Here is a 22,926-nt window from a genome sequence, read left to right on the forward strand (position 1 = left end):
AGTTGGTTAATATAGTAAACAATTTAAAAAAAATCTTTGCGTATATGTTTTTTATCATTATAAAGTTGAGTAATACAGAAGAGTAAAAGTGAGAAGTATAGTCCCCTCTTGCCCTATTCTAAGTCCTGTTTCCTGAACACTGGTAATAATTTGTTCTGTGTCCTCTCGGGGTTTTCTATGTTGGCACGAACATTTTTTTAACTAGACAATGGGATCATACTATTTTAAAAAAAAAACAAATTGCTTTTTACCTACCAGATTGTGGGCATATTTCTAGCATATGTATATCTAAATCACTCTTTTTAATGGTTGCAGAGTATTCTTAAATGGATTATGCCAGTGTCTCTCTTGCTCTATTGCTTATAGTTCTTTCTTTGCTTTTTTCTTTTTTTGCTTTATTTTCCTCCAGGTTTTTGTTTTTAAAAAATTCTGAAAAGCTGTAAATGTCACTTTCTGAAAAGTTGAAAACACAATTCACTCAATGAGTGAATTTATATACATTTTTCACACTTTTGCTTTCTTTTTCTATTAAAATGTGTATGCGTATTTAGAAAATGTTTTTTGCACCATTTGAAAATCATTTGCAGACATTATGACATTTTAGCCCTAAATAGTTTTGAATGTTTTTCTTAAAAACATTTTCTTTTTTTTTTTTTTTAAAGATTTTATTTATTTATTTGACAGAGAGAGAGACAGCCAGCGAGAGAGGGAACACAAGCGGGGGGAGTAGGAGAGGAAGAAGCAGGCTCCCAGGGGAGGAGCCTGATGTGGGGCTCGATCCCAGAACGCTGGGATCACGCCCTGAGCCGAAGGCAGACGCTTAACCGCTGTGCCACCCAGGCACCCCTAAAAACATTTTCTTAAGAAACAAGAATTTCTTGTATAAAATCATAATACTGTTATCATCCGTAAGAAATGTAACATTGGTACAATAATATTATGTATTAAATACTTAACATTGATACAGTAATATTTAAATATTCTCAGTTCTACCAAAGTCTTTCATAGCTCCTCACACTCCACCCCACCACCCAGACCAAGGTCCAATCAAGGTTCAGGCATTGTATTTTGGACTTTCCTTAACCAGTTTTTTTGCCTTTAAGAACAGATTCAGCTCACAGTAAAACATTCGACAGTACTAAAAAGGGGGTAAGGTGAAAAATTAAATTCTTATCCCCCATGAGATAATCGGTGTTGGTCTAAACTTTTCTAGCAGCAGCTATTACATGAAATCACCGTATTCTGTTGGCTTAGGGGCGCGTGGAGTGCTGGGACCCGAGAACTCGCGGCAGAGTCGGCCTGCTGGACTGTGCGTTAAGTAGCGTCACAGCAGATTCAGAGTAAGTGGGAGTTACCGTGCTGCTTAAATATCCATGTGCTTGTGGTTTAAACACAGGTATCAGTACTGGGCTCAAATCAGTTGCTGAAGGATGAAACCCCTCAGACTTCTATGTGAGGTGTGGTAGTTTTGTCATTCACGTAAAAATCCTTTTCTGGGAAAGTTCACGAAGTGGGAAAGCCAGACAGAATTCCTTTCTGAGGTGCTACATAGAATGTCTTTTTTGTTTGGTTAGTTGCTGTGGAATTTTATTAGAACTGCCGGAGTATGTAGTTCCCGTTCTGTAGGATCGAGTGCTAGAACCAGGAGTTCACTCCACTGACAAGCAAAAAGATGTACTTTGAATTCTGAGGTGGAGGGAGGCAAGTGTTTTCTGATATCTTCTGGTTCCTGTTGGCCAATCCTGCATTTAAAATAATCAGAAAAGTAATCCACACTCGGGGGATGGAAACCTCTACATGCCTGAATTCAGTAAGAAGTACAGACCCCCCCGTCCTTTCTCCACTCGCCACAGTGGTTACTGTTGACTGTTTGGTATATATGTTTTCAGACATTTTTCTGTGCTCATGTTAATACATATGCAGCCTTAGACTCTCTTGGTCAGATTCTTGACATGGGAGTATTTGCTGTAATCAGTTTAGAAACATCCTTTCCCTGGGCTTTTCATATTTGTAGTAATGTGACTTTACCAGCATTTACTCATTTCAGTTGGCCAGACGCTTACCTGCAGTTGTATCCTGTGGGAGGTGGAGTGTTTGATGGGTCGGCTACAGAGAGAATGTGAGCCCTCTAAATTATTGCTGAGTTTTGTGTGATTTGCATTTTTCTGGGGGTGAAAAGAATTTATGTAGTTCTTTCTTTTGAAAAATCAGCTCATGTGAAGCATCCTTGACTCAGAGAAAAGTTAAGAATCGCTGAATTGGAAGGGCGTTTTTTTCCTAAAGTATACATTCTTCCCTATGTGATAAGTAAAGAATAAGTTAATTTTCTTTCATCTTTTAATTACGACATTTAATTGGAGTGTAGTGGGTAGGGGGATGGGGTAACTGGGTGATGGATGTTAAGGAGGGCACGTGATGTGACAAGCACTGGGTGTTATATACAACTAATGAAGCACTGAACTCTACTTCTGAAACTAACAATATACTATATGTTAATTGAATGTAAATTAAATTAAAATAAATTTAAAAAAGAAAAGAATTTAAAAAATAAAGGGAGTGTAGGAAATCTTTTCCCTCTTGAGTTTTACTAAAGTAATACCAACGAACAACCTCATAACTCATGCTATGGAGCATAGTAAAGAATTTTAAAGTGGAAGTTACTCATTCTACATTCATTTTGTTTTGTTCTTAGAATTAGACATTTTTATTGTGAAATGTAATACACATACAGAAAATCTCAAAGCATATATGTACGGATTACTGAATTACTCTACCGAAGCTCTACATTGGTCAATAGAAGAAACCAGTAGAAATGCTTCTCAACATTTTATTACATTGGTATGAAAGGAACTGAATCAGAGAAGTCTGCTTATTTTTAGAAAGTAGGAAATCAGTTGTAAGTGGAAACTATTTTCCCACTCCCTAGGAAGCAGAAAATTTAATTTTCTCTTACTCGTTAACATTAACTTGTTTTTGAATTAAAATAGAGAGACTTGCCTTCTGCTATAAGCTCTGTCCTTAACAGTTTCTTCTTAGAAAAGTCTTTTGAGAAAACAGGCCAGCAGGAGTTCATTGTATTATGTCTTACGGTTATTTTTACTGTAAATTTAATGACTGTAATAGAAGTAGTACTATAGAAAATTTAAGGAAGGGATGTGAAAAGATAATCTTTACTGTGGTCTTTAGAAATATGGGAGTATTTATTCTGGAATATTGATTCACAGACTTTTTTTTTTTTTAATTTTATTGATTTATTTGACAGCACACGTAGGGGGAGTAGCAGACAGAGGGAGGGAGAGAAGTAGGCTCCTCGCTGAGCAGGGAGCCCCATTCGGGGCTGGATCCCAGGACCCTGGGATCAGGACCCTAGCCGAAGACAGATCCTTAACCGACTGAGCCACCCAGGTGCCCCAGTTCATGAACACTACTTGGTGGCCTCTTTTGTCCTTGGGGGTGGGGTGTTTTTAGCTATCATGATGGCTATTTTGTTTATTTATTTAATTTTTAAAGATTTTATTTATTTATTTATTTATTTATTTATTTATTTATTTAAGAGAGAAAACATGAGTGGCAGAAGGGGCAGAGAAGGAGAAGCAGGCTTCCTGCAGAGCAAGGAGCTTGACGCAGGGCTTGATCCCAGGACCCCAGCATCATGACCTGAGCCAAAGGCAGCCGCTTAACTGACTGAGCCACCCAGGCGCCTCTATTTTGTTTATCTTAAAAAATAATTTTATTTTGTAAAGCTGTTTTATACTTAGTATAAAAAGATATTAAGCAGTTTCAAAAATAAACAAAAGAAAGTAAAAATGGCCTCAGCACACACACAGGCAGGAGTAATTCAAGTAACCAGACCACTCTTGGTTCGTGAACGGTGTTTATAGATTTTCACTGTTGTTCATCCTCGTAGTTAGTTCTGTGACTATTTCCTGAGGGGACATATTGAGAACCTGGATTTCTGGGTGAAATAGCTTTTGTACCCATTGCTAAAGTGCCTGGCAGAAAAGGTAGCATCAGTCTGAGGGTCTCCCTGCCTGTACAGAGTTCTCCCACCTCTGTCGCCCAAGGTGTCCATCCCGTTCTGATAATACTGAAATGTCAGAAGTAGCCTGAGAATATTGATTAAGTACAGCTTGGTAAAAATACAGCTAGCTAACAGGTAGTGCTTTCTGTTTGCCGGCTAGTGTCCTTAGTTCTTTACATTTACTAACTTCATACTCACGGCAGGTACTCTTAATGTATTTATTTTACAGATGAGGGAAATATTGACCAATGGCATATGTAAGCTGTTAAGAATTCTGTCGCAAAAGTACATTTAATTCTAGGGGAGATGTTCCAAACATGCTGCGAAGTGGAAAAGCATATCATGCGGTTGTCTGTAGGTCTCTAGCACATGTTCCTAAGAAAAGCAGTGTGAACACGCTGTGGAGTTGTGGGGAGAAAATCTGGGTGTGTACCAAAATGGTACAGGTCGGTTTGCTTGCTGTTTCCATTTCAGGTGACTTCATTTGTTAATTCTTGTATCCTTAGCTTCATTATTTTCTGTGCAAGCACTGTAAGCTGTCACCTCTGTTATTTACAGAGGTGGAGTTCTGGAAGGTGGAGTCCATACCATAAAGAGAAAGAAGTATGTGTAATTTTCGGATGGGGGGACAGGCTATCTTTATTTGCAGACGATAATGATTGTCTCCCCGAGAAACCCAGTGAGAATCCCTTCCTGAGAAACCCAGTTAGAATCCACTGGAAGATCGTAAGAACTAATATGAGAGCTAAATAAGTTGGTGATGAAAGAAATGTGCAAAATCAGTGGCTTTGAGGTTTATCAGCAAAACCTAGTTAGAAAGATACAATGAAAAACAATTCTCACAACAACAAAAATTGTGAAATACTGAGGGATAAACTTAGTATCTCCCTGGAAAAGATGACAGAGTTTTGTTAAGAATTAAAGAAGTTTGAGTAAGTAAAGAAAACCAACGTCCCACGGCACTGACACGTGCTCCTGGAGTTGGTTTTGAAGAGTAAATGACTGGAAGGATGGGCGTGAGAGGCCTCCAGGTTGCAAACCGATGTGTCAGCGCGGTTACAGCTTGAGACTTTAGGGGGCCTGAGAGCCTTGAGGGTGCCGACAGTTCATGGCTTGGACTGGGGGGCCTGGTCCCGAGGACACGGAGACAGTAGGGACTGAGGTCAGGACCGTTGTCCTCGTCTGCTTTGTCTGGCTCCCTTTCCACCATAGATGGTTGTTGTGTGCCGAGCCTCTTCCTGGTTGCTGAGTGAGAAGCATGTTCCAGATTTGTGGCCGTGACCATTCGTCATACCGTCTCTGTACTCTCCCAGGTTCTCGTCCCCATCTGAGGATTAGTATTTTATTTTAGCTTGACAATGGCAGCTTTAAAAATGAAAATGGGTATAACCTGCCCAAATATAAACTCATTTCCTCTTAAGCAAAAGAGGGGATATTTTTGTAAATACCTTATCCTGGCTTGATCAAAGGGAAAGACAATGTCATACTGATCCTTTTCAATTGGTGTTAGAGCTTTAGAAACTTTTTTTTTGGTAGATACTTTGAGAGTGTTTCTTACAGTTTTGAAGAAGATAATCTACAGACTTTTAAATGCAGATTACATTTACATAAAAGCTTACTTTTTATCTTGGTTAAGAAAGTTTGGATACAATTACCTTTTATTTTTTATTTTTTTAAAGATTTTATTTATTTATTAGAGAGAGAGTGCACGCATGCACACAAGGAGGGGGGAGCGGCAGGCAGGGAGAAGCAGGCTCCCCACTGATCGGGGAGCCCGATGCAGCATTCAGTCCCAGGACCCCAGGATCATGACCTGAGCCGAAGGCAGACGCTCAACCAAATCAGCCACCCAGGTGCCCCTACAGTGACCTTTTAAACATAAAGCTAGATAGGATTTTCCCTACTACAATTGAAGATTAATAATGAACTTGTTACTTGGAAGGTTTGGCCATATGTACATGGAACATGAATATTTTGCCTTTCAGGATAAACAGTTTACCAACAATCTCTGCTTTGAAATTTAATGGTGCCTTGACCATGGCAGTGGGAACATCCACAGGGCAGGTGAGTATGTTTAAGTTGGGAACTTCACACTTAAGTTCGTATCTCAGAAGCATGTATATATTGTGGGAAATATCCACATATCTGTTCACTGTGGGAACAGAAGATGAGGCATTATTGTTTTGGCTAGAGTGGAGGGGTACTCCGGAATGCTGTATTCTTTTAGTACCTTGAGAAATTCCACTTCTGGCCGTGCGGGTTGGTCTGAGAGGTTCTTGAGCTTGGGGGTATTATGCCTCCGACATTGTCTTGACTGTGGTTTAGCATAACATTTTCCAGAGTGTGTAAAACAGAATTCTGTGGTCAGCAAAGTTTGGAATTCTGCCAGATTTCTACTCTTGGAGGATCATAGTGGATTTAAATATATATTGAAGGCTCTGAGAATTCCTCTAGACAAGAAATGCGTTAGCAAGTATTTCCAAAATATATTTGTCCTACGAACCTTTTTTTTACCGAGCACCATCGACCACATGCCCCGCAGTGACGTACCTTAGCAATGCTGGTCTGACAGGGATGGATTGAGTAGCTGCAGAGGGTTACTTTCACCTTTTCTTTCTTCCCTTCTTTCCTTCAAGGCAGGGTCCACACACTTGTAAGTTTGTTCTCCTCTAGATCTGGTCTGAGAGCCTACTTCCAGTGGGGTTACTACCTCTCGTTATGGGCTGCCGAGGATCTGTCCCCAGGGACTGAGATCTAGCTTCTCCGGCCACTTGCCTCTAGTGACAGGGCTCAGAAGAAACCCCCAGGGCCCCCCGCCCGCCAACAGTCACAGCCTTGCCGCCACTGTCTGCTCAGATCTGCCAGGTTATCTTCATTACGCATTTTGTGCTTATTTCTGTCAGCCGCTGTGACAGTGCCTGGCACATCGTAGATCCTCAGTGTATGTATTTGTTTTAGTTCACAGATGACACCAGCTCTTACAGATTTTTCTTTTTGCTCCTTTCGTAGGATAGCTCAGTCGTTCTCAGTCTTAGTGAGCCTAAAAGTTACTCTCCGGTTAAATTCATAAAACCATGTACTCTAAGGGTAATTTAAGAGATTTTTCTGGAGTGTTTTGCTGTCGGACTTTAAAATCTTTGCGCCCTGAGTAAGGTGTTTATTAAGCTCATAAAAAGGCAGTAAAACAAATGACAGCCATTATTCTGAGTTTTCAAAGTTGCTTTTTAAGATAAAATATTTAATTTTGTTTCAACAGAAATAATTTGCTTTCTTTCTTTTAGGTTTTGTTATATGACCTTCGATCAGATAAGCCATTGCTGGTTAAGGATCACCAGTACGGGCTGCCCATTAAGTCAGTTCACTTCCAGGATTCACTAGATTTGATTTTGTCTGCAGACTCACGCATCATCAAAATGTGGAATAAGAACTCAGTACGTACTGTTTTGTTGCAGTTACTTGTTAGTGTATTTTCCTAATGTTCCTTTTCTTTCTGTTGCCTTTTTTGAGTTATGTGGGCTTTTGAGAAAGAGTGGCTAAGTACCCGCCTGAGAGCTTAGTTGGAAGTCAGTTACTTCAGCCAAGATAATACTCATATGTAGATAAATAGTCAAGACTGTTTTCTTCCTGTGGAGAAGATGTCCTGGTTTGCTAGAACCGGCATGCCTTTCTACATGTTCAGTTAGGTAGAGAGTAAATCACGTTTTCAAAACACTGCTCCATGAGAACCTCCTAGATCCTGAGGCTCTCTCACAGTCTTGGGAAAGTTTTTATGAGCTACTAATTATCTTTCCATGTCAACGTTATTATGTATCTCAATTTCATACCTTTTAAAACCCATCTCAAATAATTGGCTTCTGCATATGACCCCCTTTCAATAATTTCTTAGTGTTTTTCTTTTTTTTTAATTTTTAAAAAAGATTTTTGTTTATTCGTAAGAGAGAGGGAGAGAGCACAAGCAGGGGGAGCAGCAGGCAGAGGGACAAGCAGGTTCCCCCTTGAGCAAGGAGCCCAATGTGGGACTCAATCCCAGGATCCCCGGAATCATGATCTGAGCCAAAGGCAGACACTTAACTGATTGAGCCACCCAGGCATCCCTCTTAGTGTTTTTCTTAAAAACTGTATTTTCTTCAGAGTATTTGATGTGAGGGCTCTTGGGTGGCTCAGTCGGTTTAATGTCCGACTCTTGATTTTGGCTCAGGTCATGATCTCAGGGTCATGAGATTGAGCCCCACATCAGGCTCTGTGCTCAGCAGGGTATCTGCTGATCTCTCTCTCTCTCTCTCCCTCTGCCCCCCCTCCACCCCATTTGTGTGCTGTCTCTTTCTCTCTCTCAAAAAAAAACAATATTTTTCTGTTCTTTCTCCTCAATTCCAAGTGTCATTTAAAAAGTAAAAGTAACAAAAGCCTACATTTCTCGTTTTCATCTGCCCTATGCTTTTCATTTTTTGTTTTAAAACTCTAAGGTATTTTGAGAGTAAAGATCAGTCTGTCAACAAAATGGGAAAAAAATCAGTATAGCAAGTGCTTTTATTAAAGATTTTTATTTATGTAGAGAGAGTGTAGAGTACAAGTGGGGTGAGGGCCAGTGGGGGAGGGAGAGAGAGCTCAAGCTGACACCCTGCCGAGTGTGGAGCCTGATGCAGGGCTCGATCTCACGACCCTGAGATTATGACCTAAGCTGAAATCAAGAGTTGGAAGCTTAACTGACTGAGCCACCCAGGTGCCCCAATATATTAATTGCTTATAAGAGTTCTTTGTATTTAATTAATTATATTTAATTAATTACAAACGTCAGTGTCTTTAGTCAAAAAGTGTTCCTTTTTTTTTTTAAATTCATTTTGGAGGTGAAGGGGGGTGGAAGGTCCAGTGGCCTCAGCGGTAGTTGAGCAAGCGTCAGTCTTTACCGGGGCCGCTTGCACTCAGGACAGAGGTGCTGTCCCAGCCCCATCACACTTCAGCTTTGTCCCAGAGTCCCCCAGCTGCTTGGATCATAACTTTTGTTTTTAATATTCTTTTGGTTAACTCCCAAAGTATTGGCCTTTCGTTGTTGTGTCTTGAATTAGAATTTGACTGCAGCTTTTCACTGAGCGTGCAGTAAGCACCTTCCCCGGGCCTTAGCTCTACCCCACTCCTTGGCCATGGGAGCCTCTGATAATGAGTTAATAAATGCAAGAGCTGGCAGACATTTTCAACATCAGTTCTTGAAATTACCTTGCTGTAGTTGTTGCAATGCGTTTTATTTTGGCGGTGTTGTTATGACTAAATACGCCCTCGACCAACACCCAGATTGCTTGGTTTTGCTTGACTTGCTTTCCGTATTTACCTTTCTCATCACCTTTTTCCCCTCCCGTCTTCTTATCTTCTGCCCCTTGTTTTTTTTACTGTCCTTCTCTTAATTTTTTAAAATACAGCCCCATTCTCCCCCTACCTCCACATTGAATATAAAAAGTGTGTTAGCCTCTCCTGTGTAACTAACAAGTTAATGTGTTTATAGGATTTTGTTTTGTAAGTTATTTTCCACCGATGCTCTTACTGGATCCTGCTCAGAGCTTTGTGATGTAGATGTGGCGGATATCATCCTCATCTGATCCCGCTGACCATCTCCCATTCTTTGGTTTCTTTGAGTACAAGTTTAACTGGGGTGTGTCTTCCAGATTAGGAGAATTTTTCTAAGTTGATGTACAACTGTATCTTAAACTTTACCCATTGCCGCTGTGTGAACATTATGAAACTGTATGTATTTCCTTGGATAAGTCACCTTTCCCCCATAGGCCTCAAGTTTCCCCATCTCTGAAGTGAAAGCATTTGATAAATTGATAAAATGAATTCTCTACCATTTCTGAAACTTAAATTCTGTTCTTTCAACTAGGTGATGTTATTTCTTTACATAGCAATAGGTGGTTATGTCAGATCTCTGGTTTAATTTCTTTACTCAACGTTGGTAAAAGTTGTCTGCCTTTAACTATTTTAATAATTCCTTTTTGCTTATTCTTTTAGGGAAAAATATTTACTTCCTTGGAGCCAGAACATGACATTAATGATGTCTGCCTCTATCCCAACTCAGGTATGCAGTAGGTAGCAGTAGGCCATTTGGTGGGATAAATCTAGGCTGTGCTTTATGGGATTTTAAATTCATTTCATTTCCTCAGACAGGGTTTGGCTTGGTCAGGACGGTTCTTGGATATTATATTTACCGGAAGAATCAAGAGCAGGAAGTGGTGCGGATGATTCAGAAAATGGCACTCTCAGTGACTCAGTCCTTAGCCAGCCTAGCTATTAGTAGAAACCAACAATACATAGGCAGGTGGCAGGTGAGATGCTATTTTAGTGTGCTCTCCACTCTTTTATGTGATTCGTAATAGTGTGTGGTAATTGAGGTCAAGGATTTGGGGAAGGCTGGGATTGCCTGATAATCCACAAGGCTCATGAAGCCGTGGGTTTTGGCATCTTCTGTGTTGTATGCTGTTCGCTTGCGTCATGGATTTCAAGACTTAGAATACTTTCAGGACAAATCTGTGAAGAATTTTGGGGTACGAAAGTAAGAACAGTCCCCACTCTCAAGCAGTGTTACATTTTGAGGGCAGGTGTACACAGATAATTTTGATAGAGGGATACAGGGCAAAGCAGGAAAAATTCTGTTATGTACAAACAGCACTTTGACAGCATGTTAGAGTGAGGGGTTTCAGCCAGCACCACTGGGGAGATCACAGAAGGGAGCTGGTTGCTTGCATGTGTTTGGAGTGAGATTGGGTAGGTGGGGTGGGGAGATGAGGCATTCCATGTGAGAGAGCGCTGCAGGAAGGACAAGAAGGAAAGGTACAATAGGTACCATAGGGTACCGTTCGTGGGGCTTGTTTGGGGAAGGGGTGGGGCTGATGTGCCAGAGCCCTGGTGGCTCTCGAAGGAGCGAAGGTGGCAGAGGTCCGGGAATCACGTGCGGAATGGTTTGGGCTCAGTCTCTGGTTAGGACCTGTTCAGACCGTGCTTTCAGAAGACGGTTCTGTCCATCGTGTAAAGGGTAGAATTGGTGTTGAAATAAAATGAGTAGGAAGGGAGACTCTAAGCTGATTGGGAGCACAAGAGAATGAGCAAGTTTAGAGAGAGAGATTGTTCGCGAACATCAGGAGGCGATAGGTCAGTGTCTGGCAGAGCATCTCGCACCCGGCTGCTCTTTCCAGGGAGCCTTTCTAAAAAGTACAGATCCCTTGGCCCCATCCCTGAGGTACCGACTAGAGTGTCCAATGGCAGGACCCAGAAGTGTGTGCGTGTGTAACATGCTTGCCAAGCACTCGGGAGGCCCCAGCCCGACCCACAGCCTTGCAGCGGGAGCCAGGTCTAGCGCACGGGAGGAAGTGTGGTCTCGAGAGAAGCAGGTCTGCACTTACGACGTTTGCAGACGTGTAAGCTGAGGTGATATCAGGAGAGGTGGGAGTGGTGAGATCACCATGGGGAAGTGTAGAGAGCAGGAGCTGAGTCCATGTAGAGGGGGAATGAGGAGAAGGAAGAGCCAGCTGAGACACTTCACAGGAGCGGACAGAGCACCAGTAAGAGAAGTGACCGTCTTGGAAGTAGAGCAGGAGCTCCTGTGAGGGTGGGCGGGTGGGCGCTGCTTGGCACGTGTGAGGACCACCGAGGTTGAGGCCGGAAGGAAGGAACACGTTCTCATGCTTCTGTGCTGCTGGGCTCCGTGGTAACCACGGATCATTCAGCTTTTCAGAACCCGGTGTCGTTAGTGGTGCCCACGGGTTTTTCTTTCTTCTTGTCTGTCTGCTGGTCTTCCGTCTTAGGAGGGGAGAACAGGTGGGTCACTGGGCTGGAGTTGGTCGCCCAGGCGGTGTGGGCAGCGCCTCAGCTACAGCCAGCCTTTCCTGGTTCTGGAGCACTTGCCCTTTCCAGTTCCACGCTGCTTTCCCAAGAAAGATGGGGAGCTGCATTGTTGTGATCAGCTGTGTAGCTGTGATCATTAAGAGGGTTTCATGGCAGGAGCAGGGGTGAAGTCAAATTTGGACGGGTTCAGGAATAAATTGCAGATGACGCCGGTGGGGTCCTAGTTAGAGAGTCTTAGACGGTCTGAGATGGGGTCCAAGTTGCACAGCAAGATGAGCAAAACCAGGCGGACTTAACGTCGGAACGAGGGTGGCGAGCAGGTTTCGCTGGACTGGGGAGAGTGTTTGAAGGGGCAGCTGGTGCTGAGAGCAGGAAGCTGTGCGGCCGCTTGCGGCCCTTGAGAGCTGGCCGTGTGCCTTGGCTCACCTGAGATGTGCTGTACGTGTAAAATACGACCAGATTTCAAAGACGTTATACAGATAAAAAAATAAGGTGAAATAGGGGCGCCTGGGTGGCTCCATCGGCTAAGCCTCCAACTCTTGATTTCAGCTCAGGTCATGATCTCAGTGTCGTGACATTGAGCCCCGCATCGGGCTGCATGCTGGGCATGGAGCCTGTTTAGGATTTTCTCTCTCCCTCCCCCCTCCCCGACCCTTCCCCTGCTTGCATGCATGTTCCTGTAGACATGCAGGTACTCTCTCTTTCTTTAAAAAGAAAAGGGAAATAGATCTTTAATTTTTTATGTATAAATATTTCAGACATATTGGGTTAATGAGATACATTAAAATTTATTTTATTTGTTTAAAAAAATTTGTTTTAAATGTATCTACTAGAAAATGTGAAATCCCACGTGTGGCTTGCGTGATATTTCTGTCGCACGGTGCCGGCCCAGACTTGGGGATCTTTCCCAGGGTAGGACGCTGCTGAGGTGCGAGGCATTGAAGTCGGCTGCGGGCGTTCGGTGTCCATCTCGTGAAGTAGGACACTGGAGTAGGGATGTCCTCTAGGACTCTGCATCCCGCCAGCCCATCTCATAACTCTCGTTCGCTAGTAGACATCCAGTCCCTTCTCGCATTCCCCTTTGTCCCCCAGACGCCTATTGTAGGCTGTTGTTTGGAACCAGGCTGTAACCAGGGCTGTGTGTTACTTCAAGGTGTGGCCATGTCTAGTTTCTTTCAATTGTAATAGCCCTGTCCCCACCGCCCATCCTTTTTTTTTTTTTTTTTTTTTTGCCTTCTCCATGACATTGACCTGTCCCTCACCCTGGATTTGTGTGGCTGGTTTTCATAGTGTCGTTTACCTTGTGCCTCCAGCCTGTGTATTTTTTCTCAAGTGATGGACTTTAGACAAGAGATGCTGGCTTCTCCATGTCCGACCCCATCCCATAGTCCTCCTGGGCCAGTGAGGGGCAACGTGGTCCCTGGGTTAAGGAGACCATGAGGTCTCTTCATTGTAAAGTACACTTTTCTGAGAGGTAAACACGTTAAGAGTGATGTTTTGGACAGAAGAACAAGTTGATTGTCAAATAACTTATAAGAAATGAATCAAACACAAAAAATAGCCAAATACTTTATTTCCTGCTGGCAAGCACGGTCAGACGAGACGCTCGGCTGCCGCCTTGGGGTTTGGATGTGAGCAGGCTTGATTCACGCGCTTCGCTGCTTTCCCTCGCTCTGCTCCTTTCCCTTTAACGCCGCTCTTGCTGCTTTGTGCTTAATCATCATGAGCTTAATCATATTTTAGAAAAGCTAAAACGTTCTTCTTTCTTTATTTTCTCACTTACTCATTTTGAAGTAATTAGAGCCGAATCACGATTACTGTTTTGTCATGTTTTTCTAATACGGAGGTGGCTCAGAATATTGAGAAATGGTCCCGCCTTCCTGGCTCCTTCCTCCATCCTGCTCGCGTTGCTCATTCAGCCCAACTCCAGCGTCTCCGCGTCGTCGGGCAGCTGCGTGCAGCCCGGTGGCGCCGGGGAGGCCGCGAGGCGGCTCCTTGCGGCGCTGGTGGGGCTCACGGGTAGCTGAACCCCGCTGCAACCGGAGTCGGGATCGCTGGGTTCGAATCACAGGGAGAGAGAAGAGAAGATGCACTTTCCATTCAAAGCCCGAACTGCGGCTGAGTAGTCATGTCAAGTACCCAGTTCTGGGTCTCCCCACCTGCCTTCCAGGCTGCTGGAGACTGCCTGTACTGTGGGGTGGAGGCAGGCTTCCCTTCTGTGTCGTGCCCTCTCCCAGCATCAAGAAGAGTGGGTCGGGACATCTGTACCTACCCTCGGTGCCTCTCTGGGAAAACCCCTGCCCCACGCTTGCATCTCGAGTGGAGCACATGGGAAGAAATGCCCTGGCCTTTCTTCTCCGGCACGTTCTGCACTCACAGACTGTCTGCGCTGTTCACGGCGGTGGCCGTTGCTGGTGTCTAGTGCAAATGTATCTGAAGGACTGAGATTTTGTTTTTCCCTTGTTTTTAAATTTTCAAGCCATGGCAGCCTGATACTTTTGTAAAATGTAATAAAAATGAATTACAAGGAAAAGACAGTCACAAGGCTTCATGGATGTCTAAATTCCTCCCTTCTGTTCCTACACTTTCCGAGGGGCCCAGTTTGCAGATTATCCCTGGGAGCCGACAGAGTAGCACTGGCAGAGAGCACGGTTTCGGATTTTGAACTCTGAGCCTCAGTGGATCCTTTAGCCCCTGAAGCACACGCAGGTGAAAAACGATGTGTGTACGCTTCCTGGAAGGGCCCTGCTGTTCCATCCGATTCTCTGTGGCTGCCCCATGAGGCCGCACAGCACACTGGGTAGTGCTCGCTACAGCAGGTGTCAGACTCGAGGCAGGTTCTTTGGACTCTAGGCACTAATGATCAACTCCCTCTCTTTCAAAATTGATATTGTCATTGTTGAAACTATAATAAGCATCACTACAAAGGAAATGGGGGAGGAAAAACCATTCATAATTCCACTATCTCTTCCCAAGTACTGTTACTGTTTCCATGAGAGAAATTCTTTTTTTTTTTTTAAAAGATTTTATTTATTTATTCGACGGAGATAGAGACAGCCAGCGAGAGAGGGAACACAAGCAGGGGGAGTGGGAGAGGAAGAAGCAGGCTCATAGCAGAGGAGCCTGATGTGGGGCTCGATCCCAGAACGCCGGGATCACGCCCTGAGCCGAAGGCAGACGCTTAACCGCTGTGCCACCCAGGCGCCCCATCCATGAGAGAAATTCTTTTTTTTTTTTTTTTTTAATACTGTTTCTTTTCTTTTTTTTTTTTTTTTAAAGATCTTATTTATTTATTTGACAGAGAGAGACAGCCAGTGAGAGAGGGAACACAAGCAGGGGGAGTGAAAGAGGAAGAAGCAGGCTCCCAGTGGAAGAGCCTGATGTGGGGCTCGATCCCAGAACGCCGGGATCATGCCCTGAGCCGAAGGCAGACGCTTAACAACTGCGCCACCCAGGCGCCCCCATGAGAGAAATTCTTATATTCATCTTGTGTTCATGTGTTTTTAGTCATGGTCCTCCCGCTATATGTACAGTTGTCTTTTGCTTTCCAGTTGACATTATATTAACATTTTTCCTGTTGCTCTATGGTGTTTATATTTCCACTTTTGAAATTTTTTATTATTTGACCATGCAAGAAGTCTTTCCATTTTTTTCTTAGTTGTGATTGTGGTTGGAGAGTCCTGCGTTCCATGGGCTTTGGAGTCAGTAGAATACCAACTTCTCTCGTCCTAGCTATGTGGTGACCTTGAGCAAATCATCTAACTTTGTGAGGCCACGTTGTCCATCTGGAAGTATAATACCTGGCACAGTGCCTCACATTCTTCTCCTCTCTTGCCTGTGATCATCTTTAATTTCTGCTGAACTAACTTTCTTTTACTAATTTGATTTTTTTTTCGGCTTTTTGTTCTTGGGCTTTGTGAGGTTGCCTGTTTTTCTCATTCATAATTGGTTTCAGTCCTGACTTTCCCCACTTTAGTTTGGTAGAAGGTCAGCTTGTATCATTGTCCGTATGTGGTCAAGTGAGATCTTATTCCACTGTGAAAACAATCTGCTTTGTCTAGTCTGGGTTCTTTGGGTAATTAGATCAGAGCTTTCTGTCTGGTTTGTTGGGTAGGTGTGATTGCATTTCCTTGCGGAATGCTCACTGTTGAATGATCCGTGTTCAGAGTCGAGCCAGTGAAGCCAGGCTCGGGGAATGTCTTCGGCAAGAACCTTCTTTGTGGTTGTAATCTGTCTCCTCAGTCCCCAGAATGACCTCTTCGATCTTGTCTAAAGGGTCCAGGAGAAGGTTTGGCTCTAAAATTCTCTAGCTTGTGACAGGGCACTCAGTCCCTTTGAACTTTTTTTTTTCATCTGTAAAATAAGGATGCTGTTATTTCTTTTTTTTTTTTTTTTTTTTTTTTTTTTTAAGATTTTTATTTATTTATTCAACAGAGATAGAGACAGCCAGCGAGAGAGGGAACACAAGCAGGGGGAGTGGGAGAGGAAGAAGCAGGCTCATAGTGGAGGAGCCTGACGTGGGGCTCGATCCCATAACGCCGGGATCACGCCCTGAGCCGAAGGCAGACGCTTAACCGCTGTGCCACCCAGGCGCCCCAGGATGCTGTTATTTCTTATTTCAGAGATTTGTTACATGTTCACCAAGGTACTATCTGTGAAGACACTTCGTAGGTTGTAAAGAACTCCCTAGACGGTTGCTGATTTCAGTTGTATGGAAAGTGCGTCATTCTGGAACAGGGTCTGGGAGGACTGGCGCTCCTGTGGGAGGCTCGTGGGGAGGAGTAGGTTGCAGGTGTGGCAGAGAGCAGAGAACAACACTGGAACAGAATCGTGGGGTCACTGGGTGCTGCTGCTCCTGTGGGTGGGGGGTGCCTTCACCGAATGCCGGGAACTTTCCCACACTTCAGTTCTGCTTTCTTAAAATGCGGATCTGTTAGTTGAGTCTGTTCAGATTCCCTGGCAAGTGAATTAATTGGGTGGAGGAAGGGCTGTTAGATGCTGTATAGGGGTTTCCTGGTGTAGCTACAGCCCTAGCGCTCCCCTTAAGTCCGTCGTTTTGTTTACAATTCACGTGTGAAGCTTAATGCAAACCTTATGAACTACTTTGCTGTGACATTTTGTGGGAGATGCTTTGCCTTGGTTTTTTGATTCCTGATTAACAGAAAGAAGCCCTTTTTCTTAACTTCTTCATTATTATCATTATTATTATTATTATTATAAACAGCGTACCCATACTACTTTTTGTCTATGTGTCTGAAGTGTCAAACTCTCCCCCTTAAAAATGATGGCAAACTTGATGGAGACCTGAGCAGTGGTAGAAACTGCCTGTTTACTTGGCTAGTACAGCCTGAGCATTTTGCAGGGGGGAAGCTGGTCTTCATGATCCGTAAGGCGCCCCATCTAGGAGGATCAGAGACTGAAGCCCATGACCTGATTCCCAGGGCACCCGGCCTCCAGGCCCAGCTCTTCTGCCGTGCACCGTCTTCTGAGTACCCGGAACATTTCAAAGTGTAAAACAAATGGAAAAGGGCGCCCTTTTCTTCCCCATGTGTTTATCTTTTTCATTGTGTTTATTTTTAGGGATGCTTCTTACTGCCAACGAAACCCCCAAGATGGGCATCTATTACATTCCGGTAAGTAATACGAATACTAGTTACTGTAAAAATAGGATAAGCAAAGACAATATATTTTTAAACTGGTCGTATTGAAGGCCTTTGGGTCTGTGTTTGGTTGTATAAATTAAACTTAGTGGATTCACCTGCAGTTTCACTTTGCTTCCTGGAGCCAGTAAAATAATGCTTCACTGTTCTTTTATGAGAAAGTGCTTCCTGTCACATTAAAACAAATGTTAGGAATTAGTCTTTGTTCTTCAAATTTACATTTGGGTTTTGTTTCCAAGTATTTCAGAATCTAGAGCTTTAAACCGTTAGTGAACAGGAGGTCTGGTTCTAAACCAACAGCCTGGTTCTCTTCGGTCATCCTGTTGCTCTTACAAGTAAGTCCCGCCTGAGGAAACGAGCTCAGATGGACCTGGTCAGTGGTGGCCTGCAGCCACAGGCCTGGCCTTTTATTCGTCCTGCAAGAATTCTCTTGCATATGACGGAAGCTTCCCTACTTTACCTTTCAGACTACAGTAGGAAAGAGACAGAGGGAAATAGGATCTCCTGAACAGAAAACCATGTAGGACAGAGTTGGCACTCGATTACTTTACAGCCGGCAGACAGCTCCTGTTCTGAGATTTGGGGAGAAGAGGGTGGGGGTGAGGAGTGTTGCAGAGCAGGACTTTGGGGAGGTGAACTCTGTACTGTTGTCAGCCTCCAGTTGGGAAAGTTCTTCATATTTGGTATGGTTCTTTTGAAATAGCTTAACGGTGTATTTCCCCAAAAAAGTATTCTGGTGCTTGTCGACTCTCTGTGGTTTCAGGAAACTCGTAGGTTGTTGAAAGCACTTTGAGATACTTCTTTTGGTTGTCAGTGAAACGAAGGCCATTCAAGCAGCAAACTTTTATGTTTTTCTAAGTTGTCACTTGTTCCATTTTCCCCAGCCTCTCCAATACTGCTGGATTCCTGTCAGTTTGTCTGTTTTTCCTTGTCTTCGTTGATTCAGTGACTATGTCTCTTGATTGCACCAACTGTGGGTCAGGCCCGATACTGGATGCCGGCAGGGTGACGGTGTGTAGAACACTGCCCCTTTCCTCAAGGAGTTCACTGGCAGGCAGTGAAGAAAGGAGGCAGTTCGAGTCCAGTGCGAGGAGGGCTGTCACGGAAGGAAGGAGGGTGCTCTGGAGTGCTCAGGAGGGGAGATGCACCACCCGGCGTGGGACTGGGACCTGGGGGGAGGTGCGGAGGGTATTCAGAAACTTGCCCATGGGGCTGGACTGCCTGGGAGAGACCTGAAGGATGGTTACATACACCAGATGGAGAGGGTGGGGTGCAGGGTGGGAGAGAGATCTTAGAAGTAGAGGGAACAGTGTGCAAACATCAGGGGGAAAGTAACCCGCATGGCTGAGGCACAGAGAGAGGGGGATGGGGGTCAAGAGCCAGATGGCGGAGGTCTTGTAAGCCAGGCGGACATGTAGGCAGGGAGGTCTGGATAGGCTCTAAGCAGGGGAGTGATATGATCAGATTTACATTTGGGAAGGATTATTTTGGCTGCCACAAGGAGAATGGCTTAGGTTCTCCAAAGAATATGCCATAGCCACATACAGGAGAGATGTTGCAACGTGCCCGTGCCCCCATGCCTTCCCTTTTCAGTGGTTGTAGCCTTTTGAGTTCTGGGATAATTTGAGACGAGGTTGAACTGGCAGGCAGTAACTTCAGAGGTTTGTTATCCTTGCATTGTCACATGGCCTGTCTCAGAGGAGCGTACTGATGAAGGCTTGTACAGATCGTGAGAAATGCCTTGCCTCAGTCCAGTGTGACGTAGGGAGACAGAATCAGTCAGCTCGCCTCCTAAACATTACTTCTCGTTCTGAGAGAGGTCTATCTTCATCTTCCTCTTCAGAATGCTTACTGTGTTGTGGCCTGTAGCGCTTGCCTATATGGTGTTGACGTCCTGGACCGTGGAGGCTTTCCCAGGTCAACTGTATGGAGAATCAACCAGTAGCAGGGTGTGGAGGTCTAAGGGCACAGAGGGCCTCATCAGGAGGCCCGCTAAGTGCATAAGGAACCACAGGCCGCAGAGCCCAGAGCCGCTTGCTGCGGAGGCAGGGCGGGCCGTCCTGAGTGCTTGGGCACTAAGGCCACCTCACTGTCTGTGCTCCGCTAGTGGCAGTGGGGACAGGATTAGATGATAGGCTTGGCCACTGGTAGGACGCAGGGAGTAAGGGAGAGGAGAGACCAGAGACTGCAGCCCTGTTTCTGCTTGGAAAATGGGTGGATGAGGAGGAAGGTGGCAAGGAATAGTAAAAATTATTCTCCCTTTGGTATCCTCCTCTACATTTTATAATGATCTTTAAAAGGAACAAGCACACAGCTTTTTTGATTAGACGAACAATGTATGCATGTTTCTATTCCAAGTGTTCTACAAGGTATAAGGAAATAAAAATCACCCATTCCCCCTTGATAGTCTTATAAATACTATTAATACTGGGATGTAATATTTTTCAGTTTTGAAACATCAAAACTGGTGTGAAGTCATATTTTATATATAAATTTGTATCTTGGGTTCTTCAGGTTAACTTCAGAAATATTAATTCCAAGGGATTAACATCACCTCACGCATTTTTAGTTGTTTTGCTTCATTTTAATGGCAGTGTTGTTAGCACACCGTGTGACGTCAGTTGCGCGCCTGCAGTACGCCGAGCTGCACTCCCGCCTGTTGCTCCGTGCTCCCCACAGACGCACCGTCGGTCCCCTTCCCCTCTGTCACCCGACCCCCCGCTTATGTGCATTCGTTTCCATTGCCCGGCTCGTGACATTTATATCATCAGAACTGCAGGAGACCATTATTCACTTCTCACTCTGTCTGTCTCTTGGGGTGGACTTTCTTTTCGTTCCAAGTAACAGGGACTTTAATCAACATGAATGAGAGGGGCCAGTGCTAGCCAGGTGGTGAGAAACTGCTTTCTTGATGGATGTGAGCCCATCTTACAAGACCATTTTAGCGTCTGCTTTGTAGCTCGGAGTTAACCGAGGCTGTGCAGAAAGCCCACAGGGGCCGCTCCCAGGTGGCTGCGTGTGGTGGCAGCGGGAGCACGGCGTCCTCGCCCAGCTCAGTGCTGTGCTGGGACTTGCACGCAGTGCTCCTTCCTCACCTGCCTTTTTACCCTGCGCCCCGTGAGGTTTTATAGTGCCCTTGCCTTTCCTTGGAACCTGTTCTTTTGTAAGACTCCTTCAGAGCAAGGAGAGAGCCCAGGGGTCTGAAAGCCTGCCATTTTTGTAAGATTTTATCAAACCTACCAAGCTGATATTTGGCACAATGGTTTGTTTGAGGCCTATAAAACCGGGGAAGTGTGTTTTTAATATACGATTCATGCCAAATTTAGGAGGTTTACATTGTGATGTTTTAACATCTTATAAATCAGGTATGAAAACTCTTTCTCCCCCCACTTTGGGCCTGTACTAAAAAGGAAGACTGCTTAATGTTCTTCTAGTTTAAGTTTTGCCTCTCTGTCTGATCCCATCTTTCTTGAATCCTTGAAGTCTTCACAGATTACGTGCAGTTCCTGATGTGCATGTGCGCTCTGCCGTGTGCAGAGCCCCAGAACTGACTCGTCCTTCGTGGCCACGTGGGTTTTCTCCAGCCCTTTCTCTGATTTTTCCCCTCTCGGAGACTAGGAAGTGTGATTTTTCCTGTTTGTTTGCATTTTCAACTCCAGGCTCTAATTCAGCTGCAGCTCCTGATACCAATGCCAGAAATAGTTTTTTAGGTTTGGTTTTCCTCTGCAGTGTAATTTAATCTTAGGGTAATTCTTTTATAATTAAACCTTTGGCAACTGTGTGGATTCTAGAGGGAGTCCAAGTGTCCTGTGGCACCCAACTCGGAACCTAGCCAGTGTGGTCAGTATTGTTTCTGTTGGACATGACCCTGAGTTCCAAGCCCCCAGTGTGTCAGGAGCTCCCAAAACCCCTCACGACTGGAGAGTTGACGGCCTGCACGCTTGATAATATGTATGACTGTATGACCTTGAGGAAAAATATAAAAGGAAAATGCAGTCATTATTTGTTTAGAAAGTTATTTGATTTAGAAGAATAAGAGTCAATTAAAGATCTACTTTTAAAACACATGTGGGCGCCTGGGTGGCTCCCTCAGTTAAGTGTCCGAATCTTGATTTTGGCTGAGGTCATGATCTCAAGGTCATGAGATCTGGGCCCCACGTCAGGCTCCACTCTAGGCTTGGAGCCTGCTTGAGATTCTCTCTCTCCCTCTCTCCACCAGACCCCCTCAAAACAAACAAACAAAAAAACCAAAAAATAAGCCGCTATAAGGATTATATGCAGTGTCACTGAACCCAATAGTCAATATTGGTAGTTAAGTATTTTATTTTAAAACATTTTTTTAGGGAAAAAGATAACTATATTGTTTTTATTGAAATGTTTTTATTGTTTGTAACAAAAATCAGCCAAGCATTAAACATTTTAACATTCACTATTTAAAAGTACATTTTAAATTTGGAAAGTATTTTGGAGTCAAAGTACCTGAAAAATGGGGCCGGATTTCAAGTATTATGAGTCCACGACTTCAAATATTACAAATAAAAACGATATTCAAATAAAAACATAAAGGATTATATTTAACCTGCACTAGCACTTCTGTTTCTTTTGGGAAATAGCACTGGAACTCAGCCAGCATAATGCATAAACGCACAAAACTCTGTCTTTGCAAACAGAGATAACTAGGTGTTAAGCCTAACCGCTCAAGAATACTTGCTTCATTAATTATAAAACACACACACACACACACACACACACACACACACACATCCTCACAAAGGCATGTAAAGCCAAAGGAAATGCAAACATATTTTAGTCGTGAAATGTAGTAAAAGGCTCAAAGAGTGAGTGTAAGTCTCTGCACTTCAGTGAGTTAGCACAAATCTGGAAAGGCCTGTGGTAGAGCCAAGGGCTTCTGATACCGTCCCTGGGTGCCTGTGCTCCTGTCTTCATAGGGGCTTAGTCACTGGTTTGGGTCAAAGTCTGTGCGGTGGTCCTCAGGGAGACACACTGTCAGTATTGCCTGGTTTGGGGGTCTGGGGGAGAGTCCGTGCTTTTGAAGTCACTCAGTTATAGCATTTGGAAGTCACTTTCAGGAGGTGGCGTGAAAACGTTGTAGTCACTATATGGATGCTTGTGTTTGGGCGCCTTGGGTGGTTCCTCCTACAAAGGATTAAAAATGGGTACTGGAATTTTCTCCTCAGTATTTTCTGTTTGATAGGCTTTTGTGACCAAAACAAAGAAGTTTCGGTATCAGTGTTTTTGCCGCCTCCGTCTGTGGCAGATTGAATTTGTTAGCCTAGTTCTGAACTCAACCACTCTGTCAGTTTGGCACAGAGGTATTTCCAGGAATTTGTTGTTCTTTGCTATGTGGCCACTCTCAGGGCATCTTTTTATTTATTTATTTATTTATTTATTTTATGT

At 44.1% G+C, this 22,926-nt stretch overlaps 1 protein-coding gene across 2 annotated transcripts in view; it reads left to right on the top strand.

The window, feature by feature from the left end:
- The window catches only part of NOL10 (nucleolar protein 10), an 84,448-nt gene that overhangs the window by 14,921 nt on the left and 46,601 nt on the right, over positions 1-22,926 (top strand). The window contains exons 9-13 of one of the 2 annotated variants that reach the window (XM_026518826.4): positions 1,255-1,340; positions 6,007-6,085; positions 7,303-7,452; positions 10,019-10,085; positions 17,429-17,481. In XM_026518826.4, coding sequence (XP_026374611.2) covers positions 1,255-1,340; positions 6,007-6,085; positions 7,303-7,452; positions 10,019-10,085; positions 17,429-17,481 — 435 coding nt within the window. The remainder of the gene's footprint in view (positions 1-1,254; positions 1,341-6,006; positions 6,086-7,302; positions 7,453-10,018; positions 10,086-17,428; positions 17,482-22,926) is intronic. The other variant, XM_026518836.4, reaches the window with a different exon arrangement.

The sequence above is a fragment of the Ursus arctos genome, unplaced genomic scaffold, assembly GCF_023065955.2.
Source record: "Ursus arctos isolate Adak ecotype North America unplaced genomic scaffold, UrsArc2.0 scaffold_8, whole genome shotgun sequence".
Classification (NCBI taxonomy): domain Eukaryota; kingdom Metazoa; phylum Chordata; class Mammalia; order Carnivora; family Ursidae; genus Ursus; species Ursus arctos.